This window comes from Lemur catta, chromosome 2 (genome assembly GCF_020740605.2).
Source record: "Lemur catta isolate mLemCat1 chromosome 2, mLemCat1.pri, whole genome shotgun sequence".
Taxonomy (NCBI): Eukaryota; Metazoa; Chordata; class Mammalia; order Primates; family Lemuridae; genus Lemur; species Lemur catta.
The window spans coordinates 63,542,099-63,561,511 of record NC_059129.1 but is presented as its reverse complement, the minus strand read 5'-3'; the positions used below and the strand labels follow the sequence as shown (position 1 = coordinate 63,561,511).

At 36.1% G+C, this 19,413-nt stretch overlaps 1 protein-coding gene across 2 annotated transcripts in view; it reads right to left on the bottom strand.

Annotated features, from left to right (window-relative positions):
- BEND6 (BEN domain containing 6) overlaps positions 1 to 19,413 on the bottom strand; it is a 56,125-nt gene that overhangs the window by 10,807 nt on the left and 25,905 nt on the right. Inside the window, exons 4-6 of one of the 2 annotated variants that reach the window (XM_045542232.1) lie at positions 5,056 to 5,276; positions 3,525 to 3,717; positions 2,218 to 2,354 (exon numbers count right to left, since the gene is read on the bottom strand). In XM_045542232.1, coding sequence (XP_045398188.1) covers positions 2,227 to 2,354; positions 3,525 to 3,717; positions 5,056 to 5,276 — 542 coding nt within the window. In that variant the 3' untranslated portion in view covers positions 2,218 to 2,226. Of the gene's footprint in view, positions 1 to 2,217; positions 2,355 to 3,524; positions 3,718 to 5,055; positions 5,277 to 5,877; positions 5,942 to 19,413 lie in introns of those variants that run through there. The other variant, XM_045542233.1, reaches the window with a different exon arrangement.

Here is a 19,413-nt window from a genome sequence, read left to right as displayed (position 1 = left end):
GATTTAAGCCACCAGGATCAACCTGAGCTCAGTACTGGGTAGAAAGCACAGTCTACCACAGGGATCAAGGGTCGGGGTTGCCTTAGCTGGGCTAAGGCTTCTTGGATGCATAGGAATTTCTAGACATCTACATGATTTTGCAGTACATATTTTCCAAAGAGTATTTTTGGTGGTGAAGCAGGGTAGGAGTGTGGTTTGCCTGAATAAGTGCAAGTCATCTTTAGGCTCCTGTGATTTGAATGACCCAGAAGAGAAAAATATAGCTTCCTTCCACTAGATGGTGCTATATCTGACTAATAAACTTGTCCAAATGAGGTTTTATGTGACTCTGTCTTTCCCAGCACATTTTTCTCGATTCTTTTGAAATAATTTGAATTTAGCTATCCTTCAAATGAAAGATATCTGCTGATTTTAAAAAATTTCCATTCTAGTGTTCATCTCCACTCCTAATTCAAAATATACGCATTTCTGGTCTAAGCAATTGACACTACAAAGCAAACCTCAGGCCCAGTTCATAGCAAAAGGTCTGTCCCTTGTTTTGATTTTAATTAATGCCTTAGCCAGGTGATTTAATAACACTACTACTGTCAAGAACAATTAAAACTTACATAAAATCTTTTCACTTTCATTTCTTTTACACACTGCTGGCTGATATAGTCCGAGATGAGTTTTGCGCCTACCCTTGGCAATCTGAGACATTAAAAAGGCCGAGGTTAGGATATTAAAATGCTTTTTGGAGCTCTGAAATATAATAGCGTATTCCAAAAGGTAGCTGTATGATTTGGAGGTCTGATAATATAGTACTAGACAGAGAACTTTGTCATTATACACCAGGCTAACTAGGTAACCTCATGTCAAAATGAGAAGTTCTAAGAGCACATTTAAGCAATTATCTTATAATTGGAAATTTGTGAGATGCACAATCACCTGAAATATAATCACTTGGGGGAGAGAGAGGATAACAAATGTCTTTATCTTCTATAACTCTTTAAGTCATCTACCAGTATGTGTGAGCTGAGGGAAAGAATTTCATTGCAGTTGTTACAAGTGGTATTTTCTTTAGAAAGAGAGACATTGTTGACTCTCATCAGAGCTGTCCTTGGTTGTACAGCAAAATAAATATAAGGAACCCTCGAGGAGGATTGCAGGGGGTGGTGGTGAACAATGTGTAGAGGGAGGATTACAGTTCCACATCCCATTTAAAACATGGTCAGAAGAAACAAAGACAAGTAAAATGGTCTCAAAGGTGGCTAGAATTAAGCAGAGAACAGGCAAAGTAGAAATCAAAGATAGAAGTAAAGACAATGGAAGGAAAAAAGAGTGATTTCTATAGTGGGCCTTACCCTCATGTGTTACCCATATACCTCTATTAATCAATGACAATGTTAATAACACAATCATACCCATTTTTCCATCAAAATAATGGAGAGAGAGGAAGGGTGAGCACAAGTGAACTGGCCGGGACCGTGCACAAAATTCTACTTCACAGTTTTGCCTGGGGCAAGGCCTGACTAGAAAGCGTATTTCCTTCTGAACTCACACTAAAAACAAATTATTATTTTTTCTTAGTATAAGACAAGCCTTTTAGTAAAAATCCTTATCAAACTGTAACAACTGATTTCAGGATTTAACGATGACAAGAAGCAACATGGAGGATGGTGAAGACCCCTCAGTACTTCCACCCAGTAGTTTGTGCACACATGAGACCACGGTTTACAGTCATAAGTTGAGTCTCGATGTGCCTCAGAGATTTCCCAAGGGACTGAATCTCCTCTGTTCTAGAGATACACTTCCTAAATCGTCATGTGTCCCTCCTTTGGTTCCTTTCTATCCCCAACCTCAAGGTAACATGAGGTCTGTGAAGAAAATTTCCTCAGTAAAATACATTTGGAAAACACCACATACTTAATTCCCTTCTTACAGATTTCTGGTGCACGTGGGCATATTAAAAGGGTATCAAAATATCAGAGATGTTCTGGGAAGGGAAAATCTACGTAACCAGACTCAGCATTTCCCAAGTTTAAATCCCCTTCCCAGTTCCCACCATTTCCCAAGTTTAAATCCCCTTCCCAGTTCCCACCGTGACCCTCAGGAATACCTATTAGCATTTCTCAGACCACTGATATTCTCTAGGAGAGTAACTGCTCTTCCACAGATAAAAGTATTACAATATTTTCTCACCACATTGAAAGGACTGTGAAGATTTAAAAGACTTACCAAAAGGATCTACTTAATATCCTGAGAGTTAAGGTTTTTGCTTAAATTTGGCTTCTTGGTACAGTTGTTTAGCTTTTGCCCTATCATTCTCCTAATTGAAACATCATCCGTATTGGGAAATAATTGTTTAGTTACTCCTGTAAAAAACAATAATAACACACAAGAACACTTTATGAAATCTTTGCATCATAAGCCATGAACTATGGTAAAAATTCTACATTATAATTTTGTTTCCATTTTACAAAAGTAGCCCAAACACCCATGAGATATTTAAATGGATGAATATATAGGCAGGTTTTTAAAAGTAAAGTGAGAGATAACAGAAGGTCTACATTATAAACTGAAAGCATACATATTTATTTCTTCCTGTGGCACCACTTAATTTTAACCTTACCACTTGCTTTGAACCCTGTCTGCTTGCTCTAAAATGTTATAAATTCATTTTTATTCATTCCCAACATCAGTCAAAACAACTACGTTCTGAATGATCCTTTTCCAACTAAAGACATGACATATCAAGAGCTGGGATTCAGAGAATCCCTAAATTTGTTAGATGTTTGCAAAACAATTAATTGGATAATCTAGATGATTATATTTAATGAGACATTAACTTTTTAAACATAAACAAGATAGTCAAATTAACCTCTATTTTTCTAGAATAAAAGAGGAGGAATTTAACCAAGATAGGAAAGAGAAAACAAGATATAAACTGTTATTGAAATTTTACTTTAAAAGATTTTGAAAGTTTATTTATTTATTTATTTATTTTGGAACAGAGTCTTGCTCTGTTGCCCTGGGTAGAGTGCAGTGTGTCATCATAGCTCACTGCAACCTCAAACTCCTGGGCTCAAACAATCCTCCTGCCTCAGCCTCCCAAATAGCTGGGACTACAGTTGTGTGCCACCATGCCCAGCTAATTTTTTCTATTTTTGGTAGAAATGGAGATTCAGTCTTGCTCAGGCTGGTCTCAAACTCCTGACCTCCGTGATCCTCCTGCCTCAGCCTCCCAGAGGGCTGGGATTACAGACATAAGCCACTGCACCTGGTCTGAAAATTTACTTTTCTAAAGTAATGAATTTTATGAATTTAAACTTTTGGGTAATATAAAATTTAGTTTTATTTTAAAAACCATTTTAAATTTTTTTCTATAAAATCTCCCATATTTAATGAGAGCTTTAGACTATCCCGAGATTTTTCTGTAACAGAAAAATAAATTTAAAAAAAAAGGACCATGAAAGAATAACTTGACCTTGAATTGTAACATAATTTTAAATTCATAGGACAATATAATGTAATTGTATTATCACCTATGATTTCTTGAACTTCATTCTGGTTCATAGCTGGTTTAACGGCTTTGTCCCTTGAAGTAGAGGATTTTGCCCCCGTCAGGCTGTGTGTGGCCATATATTCATTTGTGTAAAGTACTTGCATTAAATCATTAATAAACTTCTGAGGCTTGCTCTTATTACAACGGGCAATCTGCCATTTTTCAATCTTGAACTAAAAAATAAAACAATAATTGAAATTGGAAAAAGAAAGTGATATCTGGAGAAATGTATTACTGAGTTCAGACATACCAGAAAACAGTATCAACACTCTTTAAGGTGATGTATTATACTTTTAACATATATTTTACATTTCAGGGGTTGGAGTTAAATGTTATCTTTGAGATAACTCTCAATATTTGTGAGGTATATGCTCTAGGGTTTATACAAATTCTTGTCATGGATTTGGTGCTTTAAGAATTAGTCCCATACACAACACTTCATCCTAAGTGTGCTAGGCAGAATAATGGCCTTCTGAAAAAGTCCACATCCTAATCCCCAGAACATGTAATATGTTACCTCACAGCACAAAAACAATTTTGTGGTTGTGATTGAAGTTAAGTAGCTTGAGACAGGAGATTATCCTAGATTATCCGGGAGGGGCAAATCTAATCACATGCATCCTTAAAAGGAGAAGAGGGAGGCGGGAGTGTGGATCAGAAAAAAGAAGGAAAATTCGAAGAGAGAGAGGGACATGACCTGCCATTGCCGGCTTGGAAGATGGCGGAAATGGACCATGAACCAAGGAGTATGATCACCTCTAGAAGTGGGAATGACCTTCAGTTTACAGACAGCAAGAAAAGGGGGGAGTCAGTTCTACAACCACAAGAAATTGAGATCTACAACAGCCTAAATGAGCAGGAAACAGACTCACTCTCCCCTGTAGCCTCCAGAAGGAACGCACCTGCCAACAACTTAGTTTTAGTCCAGTGAGACCTGACAGGACTTCAGACCTATAGAACTCTGAGATAATAAATTTGTGTTATTTGAAATCATTAAATTTGTGGTAATCTGTTACATAGCGATAGGGAACTGATACACTAAGATTGAAATACTCTGAATGTTAAGTTAATATTTAATTCTCACTTGACGGTATCTTTTCTGAGGCCGATATCCAATTCTTCCACAATTCTTGTCTTTTTAGCTTCGGTTTGTTTATGAAGAGAAATTGGGAGAATAGAAAAAGAATTGTGTTCAGCCAGCCAGCATGCTGAGGCTGAAACTTAACCTCTCAATGATATGAAATTTTATAGCCCTTAAAGCACAGGTATTCTTCTGTCACTGGTTTAGGAATTATACAATTTAATAGCTTCATCTCTGTCAAAAATCTGCCTTTAAACTGGGTATTTGTTTCACAAATATTAGTTTTCATTGTAAAAAGAAAATAGTTTTGTGCAATAGGAATATTATGGTTGTGACCTAAACTTACCTACAGAAATTTTTTTCTACTCTTGTTTTGCTTTTTGTATCTAACTATATTCTGAAGAACAACAGGGCAGGTATTCCGACTGACCTGTTTCTCATCAGTATGATGCTCTTCCTCAGCCTTCAAGGAAATGGGTGAACTGGAATTAGAATTAGAGTTACTGCATGTGGAAGCAAATGAATCTGGGGAGGAGTTGTTTGTCGCTCTCCAGAGGGTGGACGCAGACGTGGGCATGGTTCCTCCACCCTTAAGCAGGGCTTCTGCCATACCAACCAGCTCTTCAAACTGGGTGACTGCCTGTGGTAACACTAAAAGGGCAAGAAAAAGTAACACTTTACAAATACCATTAATAACAGGTGCATATATACATATTTTTTTTGAGTGCATGTGCATAGAAATATGTGGAACAAGTTGTTAACATTTGCTACCTTTGGAAAATAAACATGGCAGGAAGGGTGTTTGGAACATATTTACTTTTTATTATTAAATAACTTAATAATTGCTTAATTATAATAATAAATGAATTTTAAAGCATTAGGTTATTGTATTTAAATGTATATGCATTACTTTGTAACTAAAACATATTTTAAACAGTTGATTCTCTTCTTCTAATTGCTAGGAGTATTATCTGAAGGTGTTGAATCTCTTGTAGGAGACATTGCTGATTCTAGTATCAGTCACCTTCTAGAAGCTCACATTAGGCCTGTTTAAATGCCAAGGTAAAACTAGCCATGTCTCACAGATTAAATTTTCTATGACCTTTGTGTATAGTTTATGAAGGAGTCAAATTTCATCAAATTAATAAAAATACACTGCCACAATTCAAACCTATGTTGTCACATATTGAAGAAGAATTTTGGTAATCAATGGAACATTCTTTTTGTTCCTTTTTTTTTAGTGGAAACTTACACATTCAAAGGTTTCATGCCTCCATGTAAAATGGTCTTCTCTGTTGTTATATCTAGTTTGTTTCCTAAGGACAAATAACATGTTGTTGGAGTTGGAAGAGACCTTGAACCCTGTCTAATTCAATTCCTCACTCTATGATTGAAGGCACTGCCTGCTGAAGAGGTGAAAAAACTCTGAAACTTTTTTTTGTACTTTTCTTAAGCATATTATTGAGCCATAATTTTTAGAGTAATTAATGACATGCCCAAATTAATACATCTGGTACTATCTTAACAGGAAAATTTACTAAAGAACAAAATCTTAATTTCTGTTCTTTCAAAAAATATTTATTAAATACTTCTCATGTGCCAGACACTTGTTCCATCAGTAATTATTTATTGAGCATTTAATAATATTAAATATTTATTAAGCTTTTACTCTGTGCCAGGCATTATTCTGAGATCTTAACTGATGTTCTTTCATTCAATACTCATTGCAACTCACTCTGAGATGGGTATTATCTTTACCCCCAATTTACAGATGAAGTCAATTAAGTAAGAAGAGGTTAAGTAACTTGTCCAGAGTCATTTAGTTAGTGAAAAGAAGAGCCAAGATTCAAACTCAGACTGTCTAGCTCCCAAGTCCACGTTATGCAGATTCTCAACATTTGCCAACCACTCTGCTAGATGCCAGGGAAAATACTGGGAGCAAAACTGGGTGGGACCCATGTCCTTTTGAAGCTTAGAGTCTGAGGGGGGAAGAGAAAACATTATTCACATAACCATGCTGTGTAGTAAGAATTTTTTTCTGCTCAGAGAGAGATCTGTCCTTTGTCCCAGTTCCTGGGAGGTAACCTCTAAATACCTGGAATTTCCTGAGTGATAGGAATTTCTTTGTCACTCAGGGAGAGCCCTTGGGACCACACCTGATAGTTTATGCTAATGGGATGACTCAGGGTAGTGGTGGTCACACTCAGTAGCCTTAAGGTGGCAGCTAGCCCCAGCCAGAAATCCAAAAAGACCAACCGTATGATTTAGAGACTGAATTGAACCACACAGGCAATCAGTCAATCAATCATGCCTACCTAATGAAGCTCCAATAAAAATCTTGGACACCAGAGCTCTAGCAAGCTTCCTGGATGGACAAAAATTCTTGGTATTGTCATACATAGATGACATAGATGATAGGTGCATAAGGTATCCTGAGGACAACAGAAGCTTCACAGAAACCTCCCAGACTCTGTCCTCTTTTCTTTGGCTGATACTAATTTGTACCCTTTCCCTGTAATAAACATAACCATGAGTATAATAGCTTTCAGTGAGTTCTGTGAGTTGCTCTAGCAAATTATTGAACATGAGGGTGGTTTTGGAAAACCCCCAAATTTGCAGTTGGTGTCAGAAGTCTTGGGCAGACTTGGTAGTCTAGAGGACAGTGCCCTTAACTTTGGAGTTTGGCTAACTTGAGGTACATGCAAAGAAACGAAAAATTACAATTCTTAAGGAAGAAGCATAAGATGCTTAACCTAGCCTGGGGTAAGGGAGAGCTTGACTCAGGGGGAGGCAAGAAGGTCTTCTCTGAGGAGGTCAAAATTGATCTGAGAGTTGAAGGCTGGGTAGGAACTGAATTACTGAACTGAAGAGAATAAGGAGGTGGTCATTACAGTCATAGGAAAAGCACCTTCTTTATTTGAGGGACTGAAAGAAGGCCAAACCTAGAATGTAAGGAGAAAAGGAAATTTGGTATGAAGTGAGGCTACAAGAATTTTGACTATTTTTTTCTAATTATGAACATTGTACATATTCATTGGCATACATCCTTTCTGTCATTTCTACCTGTACATGTCTATTTTATTAATGTATATCCTTTTACATAAGTAGAAACGTACTGTATATATAGCATTGTATCATGACTTTTATTCCCAATTAAAACTGTAAAGTGAATATTTTTCCTGTTTTACTAAATCTTGGAAAATATGATTTTTTGAGGTCTAATTTACATAGAGCCAAAGGCACAAGAACACTTGAAGTCTGAGCAGAAATTAAGTAAGCAAAGGGGATGAGTTTGAGAAATGGACACACTCATTTAATATATGCATTATCAAGATATGGAATATTCTCATCCTTCCAGAAAGTTCCCTCATGTCCCTTCTAAGTTAATCCCTGCATTTGCCTCAGAGGCAACCACTCATCTAACTTCTTTAGCTGTAGGTAAGTTTTACTTGTTCTAGAATTCCATGTAAATGGACTCAAGCAGTATATTCTCCTATTTTTTGGTCCTTTTTCCCTCTTTATAGTATTTTAATATTCATTCATGTTGTTGTGTGTACATAATTCATTCCTTTTTGTTGCTGACTAGGATTCCATTGCTCCAAGATCAATGTATTCATCCACAGGTTATTTTCCATTTGAAAACATGATTTTGATGGTTCATTAATATTCCAAGATATTGGTGTTCTATCATTTATTTAAATGCTCCTTTTTTTCTTTTTGGAAATTAAGTTGCTTCCAATTTTTTATTTCAAACACAACCTTGATGAAGCTCCTAACACAAACACCTTCATATAAATCTCTGATCACATCAGTACTATAAATTCCTAAGAATACAATAATAGGGTCAAAGGTATAAATGGTTTCAAGACTCAATCCATATTGCTGAATTGCTCTCCAGAAAGATTTTTCCAACTTACATTCCCACTAGCAATGTAGGAAATGCACCATTTCACTGTACCAACAACAGCAGGTGTTAATCATTAATAACAATCTTCACTTTTTTTTGTAGGTTAAAATCTTAGTACATTTTAAATTGCAACTATTTAATCACTATGAAGTTATATATATATTTGTTTATGGATTATTTGAGTGTGTTAGCTCTGTTATTGACTCCTGTGTATATTAATCATCTTAACCTTTTTTATTTGTTTTTATTTTTTGTAGATACAGATTCTTGCTCTGTCACCCAGACTGGAGTACAGTAGCCTGCTCACAGCCCACTATAACCTTGAACTCCTGGGCTCAAGTGATCCTCCTGCCTTAGCCTCCCAAGTAGCTGGGACTACAAGCATGAGCCACCACCCCCCAGCTAAATTTTTTTTTTTATGTTGCCCAGGCTGATCTTGAACTCCTGGCCTTGAGTAATCCTCCTGCCTTGGCCTCCCAAAGTGCTAGTATTACAGCATGAGTCACCATGCCTAGCCCACCCATTTTAACTTTATATTTATCTTAAGTTGCAAATATTTTTCTTCAGAGTGTATATCTTTTAATTTTATGACATTTAAAAAACACACAGTTTTAGTTTTTATTTTAGCTGAAAGTAGCAGTCTTTTCTTAGTATATTATCCATTTATTTTGTGCTTAGAAAGTCATTAATCATTCAGATCAGATAAATATTCACTCATATCTGTTGTATAGTTAAAATATCTTTTTACAAATAAATTTTTTTTCTGGATTTTTTTCAAATTTTAATGGAAGATTTTAAACACAAACAAAAATAGTAAATTCCCCCAGTTTGAATCTGTGGCCAATCTTGTTCCATCTATACCCCCATTTATTTTCTCCTCTAAAATCACTTGATGCAAATCACAAGCATCATCTCATTTTATCTGTAAACATATCTATATGCATCTCTAAAGGTAATAAATTTAAAAATATTACTGTAACACCATTGCCACAGCCATAAATAATTAACAATAGTTCTTTAATTTCATGATAACACCTAGTCAATGTTCAAATTTCCCTGATTGTCTTGTGTTTTTTTTTTTTTTTAACAGTTTGAATCAGAATCCAATAAGGACCACACATTACAACTGGTTGCTGCCTATTTCATATAAACTGTAGATTTCCTGTCCCTCTTCTAAATTTTTTCTTGAAATTTATTAGTTGAAGAAACTGGGTCATTTGTCCTGGAGAGTTTCCCATAGTCTAGATTTTGTTTGTTGCCCCCTTAAAGTGGTATTTGATATATTCTTCTTTCTGTTCCCTGTATTTGATGTAGGTTGGTAGTTAGAGCCCAAGGCTTGATCAGATTCAGGTAGTGTTTTAACTTCCATCGGTTACATTTAACACATGGCTAGCTTTTTTGTGACTTCAGCAGCCACTCGATGATCACCACTTAGATTCATTACGTCGTAAGTATATAAAACTGTGATATTCTACTTTTTTCTTCTTCCTTTATTAGCTGGAATTCTACACGGGGAAACTTCCTCTCATCAACTATTTGATTAACTGGAGGTTAATTTCATACAGTAATGGCAGGCTAAATGCTTGATTTTGGTCTGTATTTGCCAGTTTTCAAAATGATGAGTTGGTTCTTTTGGATGACTATTATGTTTTTTCTTTTTTGAATACCATTATGAACTCATGCATTTGAACATATATGAAAAGTTTCTACCTATTGTGGTTATTGTTCTTATTGATGCTCAAACTGTGCCATCTTTGGCCAGTGGGAAGCTCTTATAGTTAACATGTCCACAGTCTTCGCTAATTTCCATGCTTTCTGGTATGACAAGACGTTCATGTAAATATCCTGCTCAAGGCTTCTGACAAGTCTCATTTTGTACATTTTCTGTGCAGGCCCTGCAATCAGCCATGTCTCCAAAGAACTGTAGTTCCCTTCAATGGGAAATGATATTACATGATTACACCCAGTTTCTAGGAGTGCTCTTTGCTATTGAGTTCTTGTCTCTAGTCTATTCAGGGAACAGTATTAGGAAATATATATTATTACTTTTTCTTTTGTAGACACAGGGTCTTGCTCTGTTGCCCAGGCTGGAGTGCAGTGGCATGATCCTAGCTCACCATAACCTCAAACTCCCGAGCTCAACTGATCTTCTTGCCTCACCCTCTGGAGTAGCTGAGACTATAGGCACATGCCACCACTGCTAGCTATAATAATTAAAAAAATTTTTTTTGCAAAGATGGGGGTCTTGCTATGTTGCCCAGGCTGCTCTCAAACTCCGGGCCTCGAGTAATCCTCCCACCTCTGCTTTGTAATCCAAAGGGATGAGATTACAGGCATGAACCACTGTGCCCAGCCTATTATTACTTTTTAAAGATGAAATTCATCATGTGTTCAATTCAGTACTTCTTATTCAAATTCAGAACATGGAGTTTTTATTTAAACTGTATAGTTATGTTTATACTGTGCCACATGGTGTGAAATGAGAACCTAACTCGGAATATCAATTTTCCTAACACCATTTGTTGAATAATTCATCCTTTTCCTGATTGACTTGCAGGACTTGCTACATAATTTGCAGGGTCCAGTACAAAATAAAAATGTAGGGACCCTTGTTCAAAACTTTTAAAGAATTTTAAGATGGTGACAGCAGAGCCTTAACCAGTATATGAGTCCTTCTAAGAGCAGGGCCCTGTGTGACTGCACAGGTCACATACTTATGAAGCTGGCCATGTTGACTTGCAACAGCTAACATCATAACAGCAAATACTTAGCGTTTGTTATGTGCCAGGCTCTGTTCTGAATGTTTTACTGTCACCCAGGTGAATACATTTATTATTTCCATTTTAGAGAAGAGAAAACTGAGGCACAAGTGGCTGTATAACTTGCACAAGGTTACACAGATGGTAGGTGGCAGACACAGGGCTTGAACTCAGGTCATTTGTCTCCCCAAATCCATACTGTTTACCTCTATGCCATACTGGATAGTTTCTTCATCATATATTAGGCTCTGTTTTGCGGGGATGCATTCTGTTCCATTGATCTGCTGATTCTTGCAAGTTGCTTTTAATTATTGGAACTTTATATGATTTAATGGGGATAGGGCTTACACTTATATTGTTTTTCAGAATGTTCTTAATTGATCTTGCCTGTTTATTTTTTCAGGTTACCTTCAGAATAATTTTTTTAACATTTCAGTAGGTTTATGGGGCACATGTATTTTGTTACATGGATGAATTGGGTAATGCTCAAGTCAGGGAATTTCAGAATAATTTTTTTCAAATTGCTAAAAAAACAAAAAGAAAACAACAACTGGTATTTTGATTGGGATTACATTCGAACTATTAGTTATTTTGGGATGAATTGGTATCTTCTCTTCCCATCTATGGATACGACATGTCTCTCTATTTGTTTAGGTTTGTATATTTCTCAGTTGAGTTTTGTATTTTTCTTCACAGATCCCACACAATTTTTGTTAGGGTAATCAGTAGCTATTTTATAGTTGTTTGAAATTAATGTAAATGGATTCTTTTTTTTTCCTTGTAGGAATATAACCAGAAGTTTCTGACATATAAGGAAATTACTGATTTTTTGAAAGTGGTAGCCACCAGATATTTGGCATTTATTATGTCCCAGGGATTTATTATCTTTTAAATAGAATAAGGCTATAATGAAAAACAGTAGTCCTCTGCCCTATCACTCACCTGTGATTACCACTCCTAGAGGCCTCCACTTCCAATTCATTTATCTGTTTCTTCTGGTATTTACCTTCATAGTCTTAAATAATAATGTACATAATAATATTTAAATAATAATATACCTTAAATAATAATATACAACTATTTCTTGATTTTTTTCAGATTCAGGCAATTATTTATTGACTTTCAAGTACATAATACAACAATGTAGCTCTCTTTTTTTCCTATCATTTAATTAATTAATTAATTAATTAATTATTTTATTTCAAAATATCAAGGGGGTACAAAAGTTTTTGTTACATGGATACTTTCTCTACCGCTAAAGTCAGGGCTTTCAGTGTGCCCGACCCCAGGACAATGTTCATTGTACCCAACAGGTAAGTTTTAACCTCTCTTCCCCCTGTAGCTCTCTTTCAACTCCTCCCTCAACCGCACAAACACACACACACACACACACACACACACACACACACACAGTCCTCACAGGTAAACATACACCCACTTTTCTCCTTTTCTATCATCCCAGTATACTATAACAGGTTGCTAGTTCAATAACTATTGTGCTTACATTGTTGTAGTGATGTAAATATTATTTACAATTCCTTTCCTTTAAAGCATGATTTTTTTTTCTTGGAGTTAAAAATTGTCTCATTTTTTAGGTTGTTTATGTATGTATTTATTTATTTTTACTGTTTCTTTCAGTAACGCATCTCTCAACTTCCTACCAGAGGTATAAAATCTCTTTTTGGTATCTTTGGATACATCATATCATCTACCAATTTCATATTTTTCTTGGAGATCTCTCTCCCGTATCCCTCCATACCTGGACTAGCTACTTCCAGGCCACTGTACACACGTCATCCTGGGGCTTCCCTTCACTATCATTCCATGGGTCCCCCATGTCTCTCTCCTGAAATGGATCACTTGTTTTCTGGGTACCATGTCTTTCTCTTTCAAGATATACTTTCTTGTCTTGGAGGAGCACATCCTCCATTAGCTTCTGAAAAAGAAAGCATGGAAGAACATTTTTGAGATTTTCTAAGTGTGAAAGTACTATTATTCTACCTGTGCACTTCGTTGATAACTTCACTGGGCATAGAATTCTAGGTTTAAATCATTCTCCTTCAGAATTTTAAAAGCATTACTAATTATGTTGGAGCTTCCAATATTTTTGATGAAAAGTCCAATGCCATCCTGAGTCCTAATGCTTAGCCTGTGACATGCTTGTTTTCTCTGAAAGCTTTTGGATCTTCCCTTTGCTTCTGGTGTTCTGAAATTTCACAGTGTTATACCTTGGACAAGCTGTTTTTCATTCATTATGCTGGGCTTTTGGTGGTATCTTTTAAAAAAAAATTTATGGAACTTTTATTGATGGTACACTTGATAAATTTAGACATAAAACCTGATTCATTATGTTTAATAATCACTAATATTCATAATTTATAATCATAATTGAAGGTATAATTTACTGTGGGAAAATAAAGGAATATTTATCTGAAAGTGAGGTGATTATATTTTTTTCAGTCTCAACTGATTGCTTTCAGGCTAAGCTCTTGCCACAAAAGGAGAAAAAAAGTGTAACTACGCGAGATGATGGACATGTTAATTTGTTTGACTATAGTAACCATTTAACTAACTATCTATATATATTTCAAAACATCATATTGTATGCCTTAAATATATACAATTAAATTCATTAATGTTTTAAACACTCAGCAAATAAATTTATTTGCATTTTTGTTGGTGTCTTTCAATCTAGAAGTTTGTGCCCTTTGGTTCTAGAAGTTTATTGTATTGATTTTTTAAAATAATTTCTCCCTCTTCTTTCTTTTCTCTTTTAGGACCTCTTGTCATTGGATGTTAAACCTCCTGAACAAATACTCCATTTTTCTAATGTCTTTTTTTTAATTTCTTATTTTTTTTGTTCTAATGGTTACAAGATTTCCTTAATTTTAACTTCCAGACATTATATTAAATGTCTAAGTTTTTTTCCCACCTTATTATTTGAATATTCCTGTTTTAAAATTACCCTGTTCTTGTTTCATGGATACAATATCTTCCCTTAGTGGAGTTTTATACTGCTCTCTGCCTTATCTTTGTTTCCTCTGAGCTTATTTTTCTGTTTGTTTGTTTTACTGTCTTTTCCATATTAGATGATTTCCTCAAATAATCATACCCGTTCCCTCAGCCGTGCCCGATATCCCTGAGTTCATAGCTTTGGTTCAACCTCTCCTGAGAGAAAACCTCTGGCTTCTGCTGTGGTTAAGGGGTGATGGTTGCAGGCTACATTGGAAGAACATGTTTGTGAATTTGCAGTTCAAAAGGGTCTTTATGTAGGTCTTTCAATGACTCTTTCAGCTTTCACACTACCAGCACGATCATAATCCGTTTCACAGGTACAATTCCTGAAGCTTTTTGCTGTTGGTGTGATTTGATTTTTTCTTGTGAATTTCTCTACTTTTGCCCTCTGCCCATCCCCATCACAGATAATAAATGTTCAGCTTTTTCAGATTTAGTCAGTCACTACTCATCAATCTGCTTTTCAGCTTCTGAAGTTTTCTTGGCATCTTTTATATGTTGTAGTCTTCTCTTGAGTTTTCCTGGTCCTTGTCATTTTGTGCATTTTAATTTTATTTTTGTTGGTTTTCAAGAGAGGAGGGAGATTCACACATATTTAACTTTAGCTGTCTGACATAGATAAATTAATCTGGGCAAAACCTACTGATTTTTTTTTTTTTTTGGTCAGTTAAGCCTATTTTTCAATAAGTTTTATTTTGTTTTTATTAAATAATTGACTCTCAATAATGATACATATTTATAAGGTACAGAGTTATGTTTCAATATGTATATACATTGTGAATTGATCAAATCAGGTAATTAGTATATCAATCACCTCATGTGTCATTTCTTTGTGGTGAGAACATTCAAAATTCTCTCTTCTAGCTATTTTGAAGTGTACAATACATTATTGTTGACTACAGTCACCCTACTCTGTAATAGAACACCAGAACTTATTCCTTCTATGTAAGTGTAAAGTTGTATCTGTTGACCAACCTCTTTCTATGCCCTTCTCCCCCTACTCTCCCCCTACTCTACCCAAACACTATTCTATTATCTAATTTTAGGTTTTTAGATTCCACATATAAATGAGATCATTTGGTATTTGTCTTTCTGTGCTTGGCTTATTTCACTTAACATAATGTCCTCTGGGTTCATCCATGTTGTCAAAAATGACAGGATTTCATATTTTTTGTGGTGAAATAGTCTTCCATTGTGCATATATACCATGTTTTCTTTGTCCATTCATCCACTGATGGACACTTAGGTTGATTCCACATCTTGGCTATTGTAAATAGTGCTGCAATAAACACAAGAGTGCAGATATCTCTTCCACATACTGATTTCATTTCTTTTGGATATACACCCAGAAGTGGGATTGCTGGATCATATGGTAATTCTATTTTTAATTTTTTATGGAACCTCTATACTGTTTTTGAAAATAGCCATCCTAACTGGAGTGAGGTTATATCTCATTGTGGTTTTGATTTGCACTTCTCTGATGATTAGTGATTTGAGCATTTTTTCATATACTTGTTTAGCCATTTGTATGTCTTCTCTTGAGAAATGTCTATTTAGATATTTTGCCCATTTTTAGCCAGATTATTTGTTTTTTTGCTATCAAGTTGTTTGAGCTCCTTTTATATTCTGAATGATAACCCCCTGCCAGGTGCATAGTTTGCAAATATTTTCTCCTATCCTATAGGTTGTCTCTTCACTTTGTTGATTGTTTCCTTTGCTGTGCAGCTTTTTAGTTTGATGTAATCCTATTTGTCTGTTTTTGCTTTTGTTGCCTATACTTTTGAGATCTTATTCAAAAAATCCTTGCCCAGACCAAGGTCATGAAGCATTTCCCCATGTTTTCTTCTAGTAGTTTTATAGTTTCAGGTCTTAGATTTAAGTCTTTAATCCATTTTTATTTGATTTTTGTTTATGATGAGAAATAGGAGTCTAAAAACTTATCGATTTTTGACTCTTTACTGAAATCTTATTAGTTACAGGAGTCAGTTTTTGGTTGACGCTTTGTTTTTCCTAAGTGTACATTCATTCTCTATAAATAATGACAATTTAATACCTTTCTATACAATAGATAATTACCTATTTCCTTTTACATCTTGTGCTAGTCAGTTGTAGTCTTCAAGATATGTTTCAAATGCTTAACACATACGCACCTAGGACACACACATCTGCTATTCTGAATGTCTAGAATGGCGTATCTATATCCTGCCATTTTTCTTAGCAGGCTTTATAAATAGAGAAACAATGCTGATCTTAGTTCAAAGAGTTATTAGGAACATTGCTGCGAACAAGAGAAATAACCAGCACACAGTCTTCTCTCAGGCCTCTTTCTTATTAAGATTATACATGAAATTTCAACTTTCCAGTATATTCATAGTTCCCAACTATAGTTTCACAAAGAGGCATCCTATGACCATGCTATTTAAAATTGTAAACAACCCCCTCTCCCTCAAATCCCAATCCTTTTTTATAGCCCCTATTTTTTCCATAGCTCTTATCACCATCTAACATATTCTATAATTTACTTAATTATTTTTTATGGTTTTTAACCTTCTCCTCCTCCCCCTGCCCCAACACACTAGAATTTAAGCTCCACGGAAGCAGGAATCTTTGTCTGTTTTGTCCATTGATTTTTCCTAGGCACTTAGAACAGTGCCTGTCATATAGTAGGGACTTTATAAATATTTACTGAATGAATAAATGCATAAATGAATGCTACAGTGGCAATAAGAGGTTCCTGACTTTTCCTATTGCCTGAAGTCCAGCCAATAGCCAACTTTACTACCTGGTTTCTAGGACTACATTTTAGTATGTGTCTATGTAGTGGGGGGATGGGGAGGCAGACAATAGTAAACACATAATAGATTATATAGGGTTGTAAAGACCAAAAAGAAAACAAAGCAGGGGAGGGAAATAAAAAAATGCTGGGAGGAAAGAGGTTGAAATTTTACATGAGGGAGGATCAGGGAAAAGATGAATTTGGTGGGAAGACCTGAAGGAAGTGAGGGTTCAAGCCATATGGACAACTAAAAGAACATTCTAGGCAGAGGGAATGGCAAGTATGAAGACAGTGAAGTTAAGATCACGCCTGATGTCTTCAGAGGGAAAGCAATGGCCCAGCGTGGCTGGATCTCAGAGAAGGAGAGGGAGAGTACTAGAAAACAAGGCCAGAGAGGTTAGTGGAGGGGAGGTGGCCAGATCATGTAAGGATTCAAAGATCATAAAAAGGACTTTAGTTTTTACCCTGAGTGAAGTGGGAATCCAGCGACAGGCTTTCCGCAGAGGAGGACACGAACTGACTTATGTTTAACAGGATCATTCTTATGGCTACGTTGAGAACAGACTGCACAGGAGCAAGAGCAGAAGTAGGGACACCAGTTAGAATGCCACCATAGTTACCTAGGCGATAGATAACGGTGGCTTGGAACAGAGTGGCAGTTGTTGGGGTGGTGAAAGGGATTGAGTTCCAGAAATGCTTTCAAGGTAAAGCGAGTGGGATTTGCTAATGGACTGAGTGTGGAGTGTAAAAGAAACATAGAAATAGAAGGCAGCGTCATAGTTTTGGCTTTAGGAACTTGAACAATGAAGTTAGCATTAATCAAGACGAGGAAGAAAGAAAGAAGCAGATTAAGGGATTTCAGGAATGTGGTTTAGAACATGTTGGTTTGAGATGCCTATCAATCATGTCAAGAACATAAGTTGGAGAGGTCCAGGCAAGAGATAGAAATCTGAGATCATAGCTCATCAATGGGTCTTAACACCGTATGATTGGAAGAGCCAATGCAGATAGAAAGGAAAGAAGTCCAAGGGACATCATCAAATATTTAGAGGATGGCATGATGAATCAGCTAAGTGGACTGAGTTGAAAAGACCAGCAATGTAGGAGGAAAACTGGTGAATGTGGTGTCCTGGAAGCTACATGAATAAATTTTTTCAAGGAAGGAGAGAGTTGCTCAAATGTATCAAGATATTGGTAGCAGGCACTTAAGATGACAACTGAGAAATGACCATTGACGTTAGCAGCATGGAATGTCATACACTGAACTGTGTCCCCTCCAAAACAGATACGTTGGAGTCCTAACCCCTAGTACCTCAGAATGTGACCTTATGTGGAGATATGGTTTGTACATATGTAATCAGGTTCAGATGAAGCCATTAGGGTAAGCCTTAATATAGTATGATTGGTGTCCTTATAAAAAGGGAGAAGTTTAGACACAGAGAGAGACAAGCACACAGGGAGAACTCCACATGAAGACTGGAGCTATGCTGCCTTATCCAAGGAACAACCATAAGCTAGCAGAGGCCTGAACTAATCCTTGCCTAGCACTTTGACAACTTAATTTTGGAATTCCAGCCTCCAGAAAAGTGAGGCAATAAATTTCTGTTGTTTAAGCCACCCAGTTTGTGGTACTTTGTCACTGCAGCCCTAGCAAGCTAATACATGGAGATTACTGATGATCATGAGAAGAGAGATTACAATGGAATTTAAAGGACCTGATTGGAGTAGGATCTAGAGAGAATAACGGGGGAGAAACGAAAGACAGTGTGTATAGTCAAGTCTTTTAAGGAGTTCTTCTATAAAGGGAGAGTAATAGGGCAGAAGGCGGAGAAGCAAATGGCCTGGAAGAGGTTTTTTCTTTTTTTTTTAAATGGGAAAAATAACAGTATGTCTGAGACTAGTAGGAATGATTCCTTAGAAAAGGAAAATTTGATCTTGTAGGAGAGAGGGACAGAATCTCTGGATCAATGTCCTTGATTAGGCAAAAGGAGATGGGATCTTGTACACTGGTGGAGACTGTCTTTGGCTACCCAGAAGGTTGGGTCATTCATGAATAACAGGAGAGAAAGTGGATCATACAAGCACAGGTGCAGGAAAATGGCAGTGTCTTCATATCCTCCAGTTTCTCAATGGAGTAAGAAGCAAAGTCATCAAATGAGAGCGAAGATAAGGGAGGAGGTGTTAGGAGTTGGCAGAGAGAAGAAAATGAAATGCCAATCCAGGAGTGTGGGAGAGAAGAAACTGGTCATAGTAAGTGATTCTTTTCATATGCAATAGAATGTGATTTGGTACTCTTTATTTAGAATTTTCTCACCTTATTTATAATAAAAA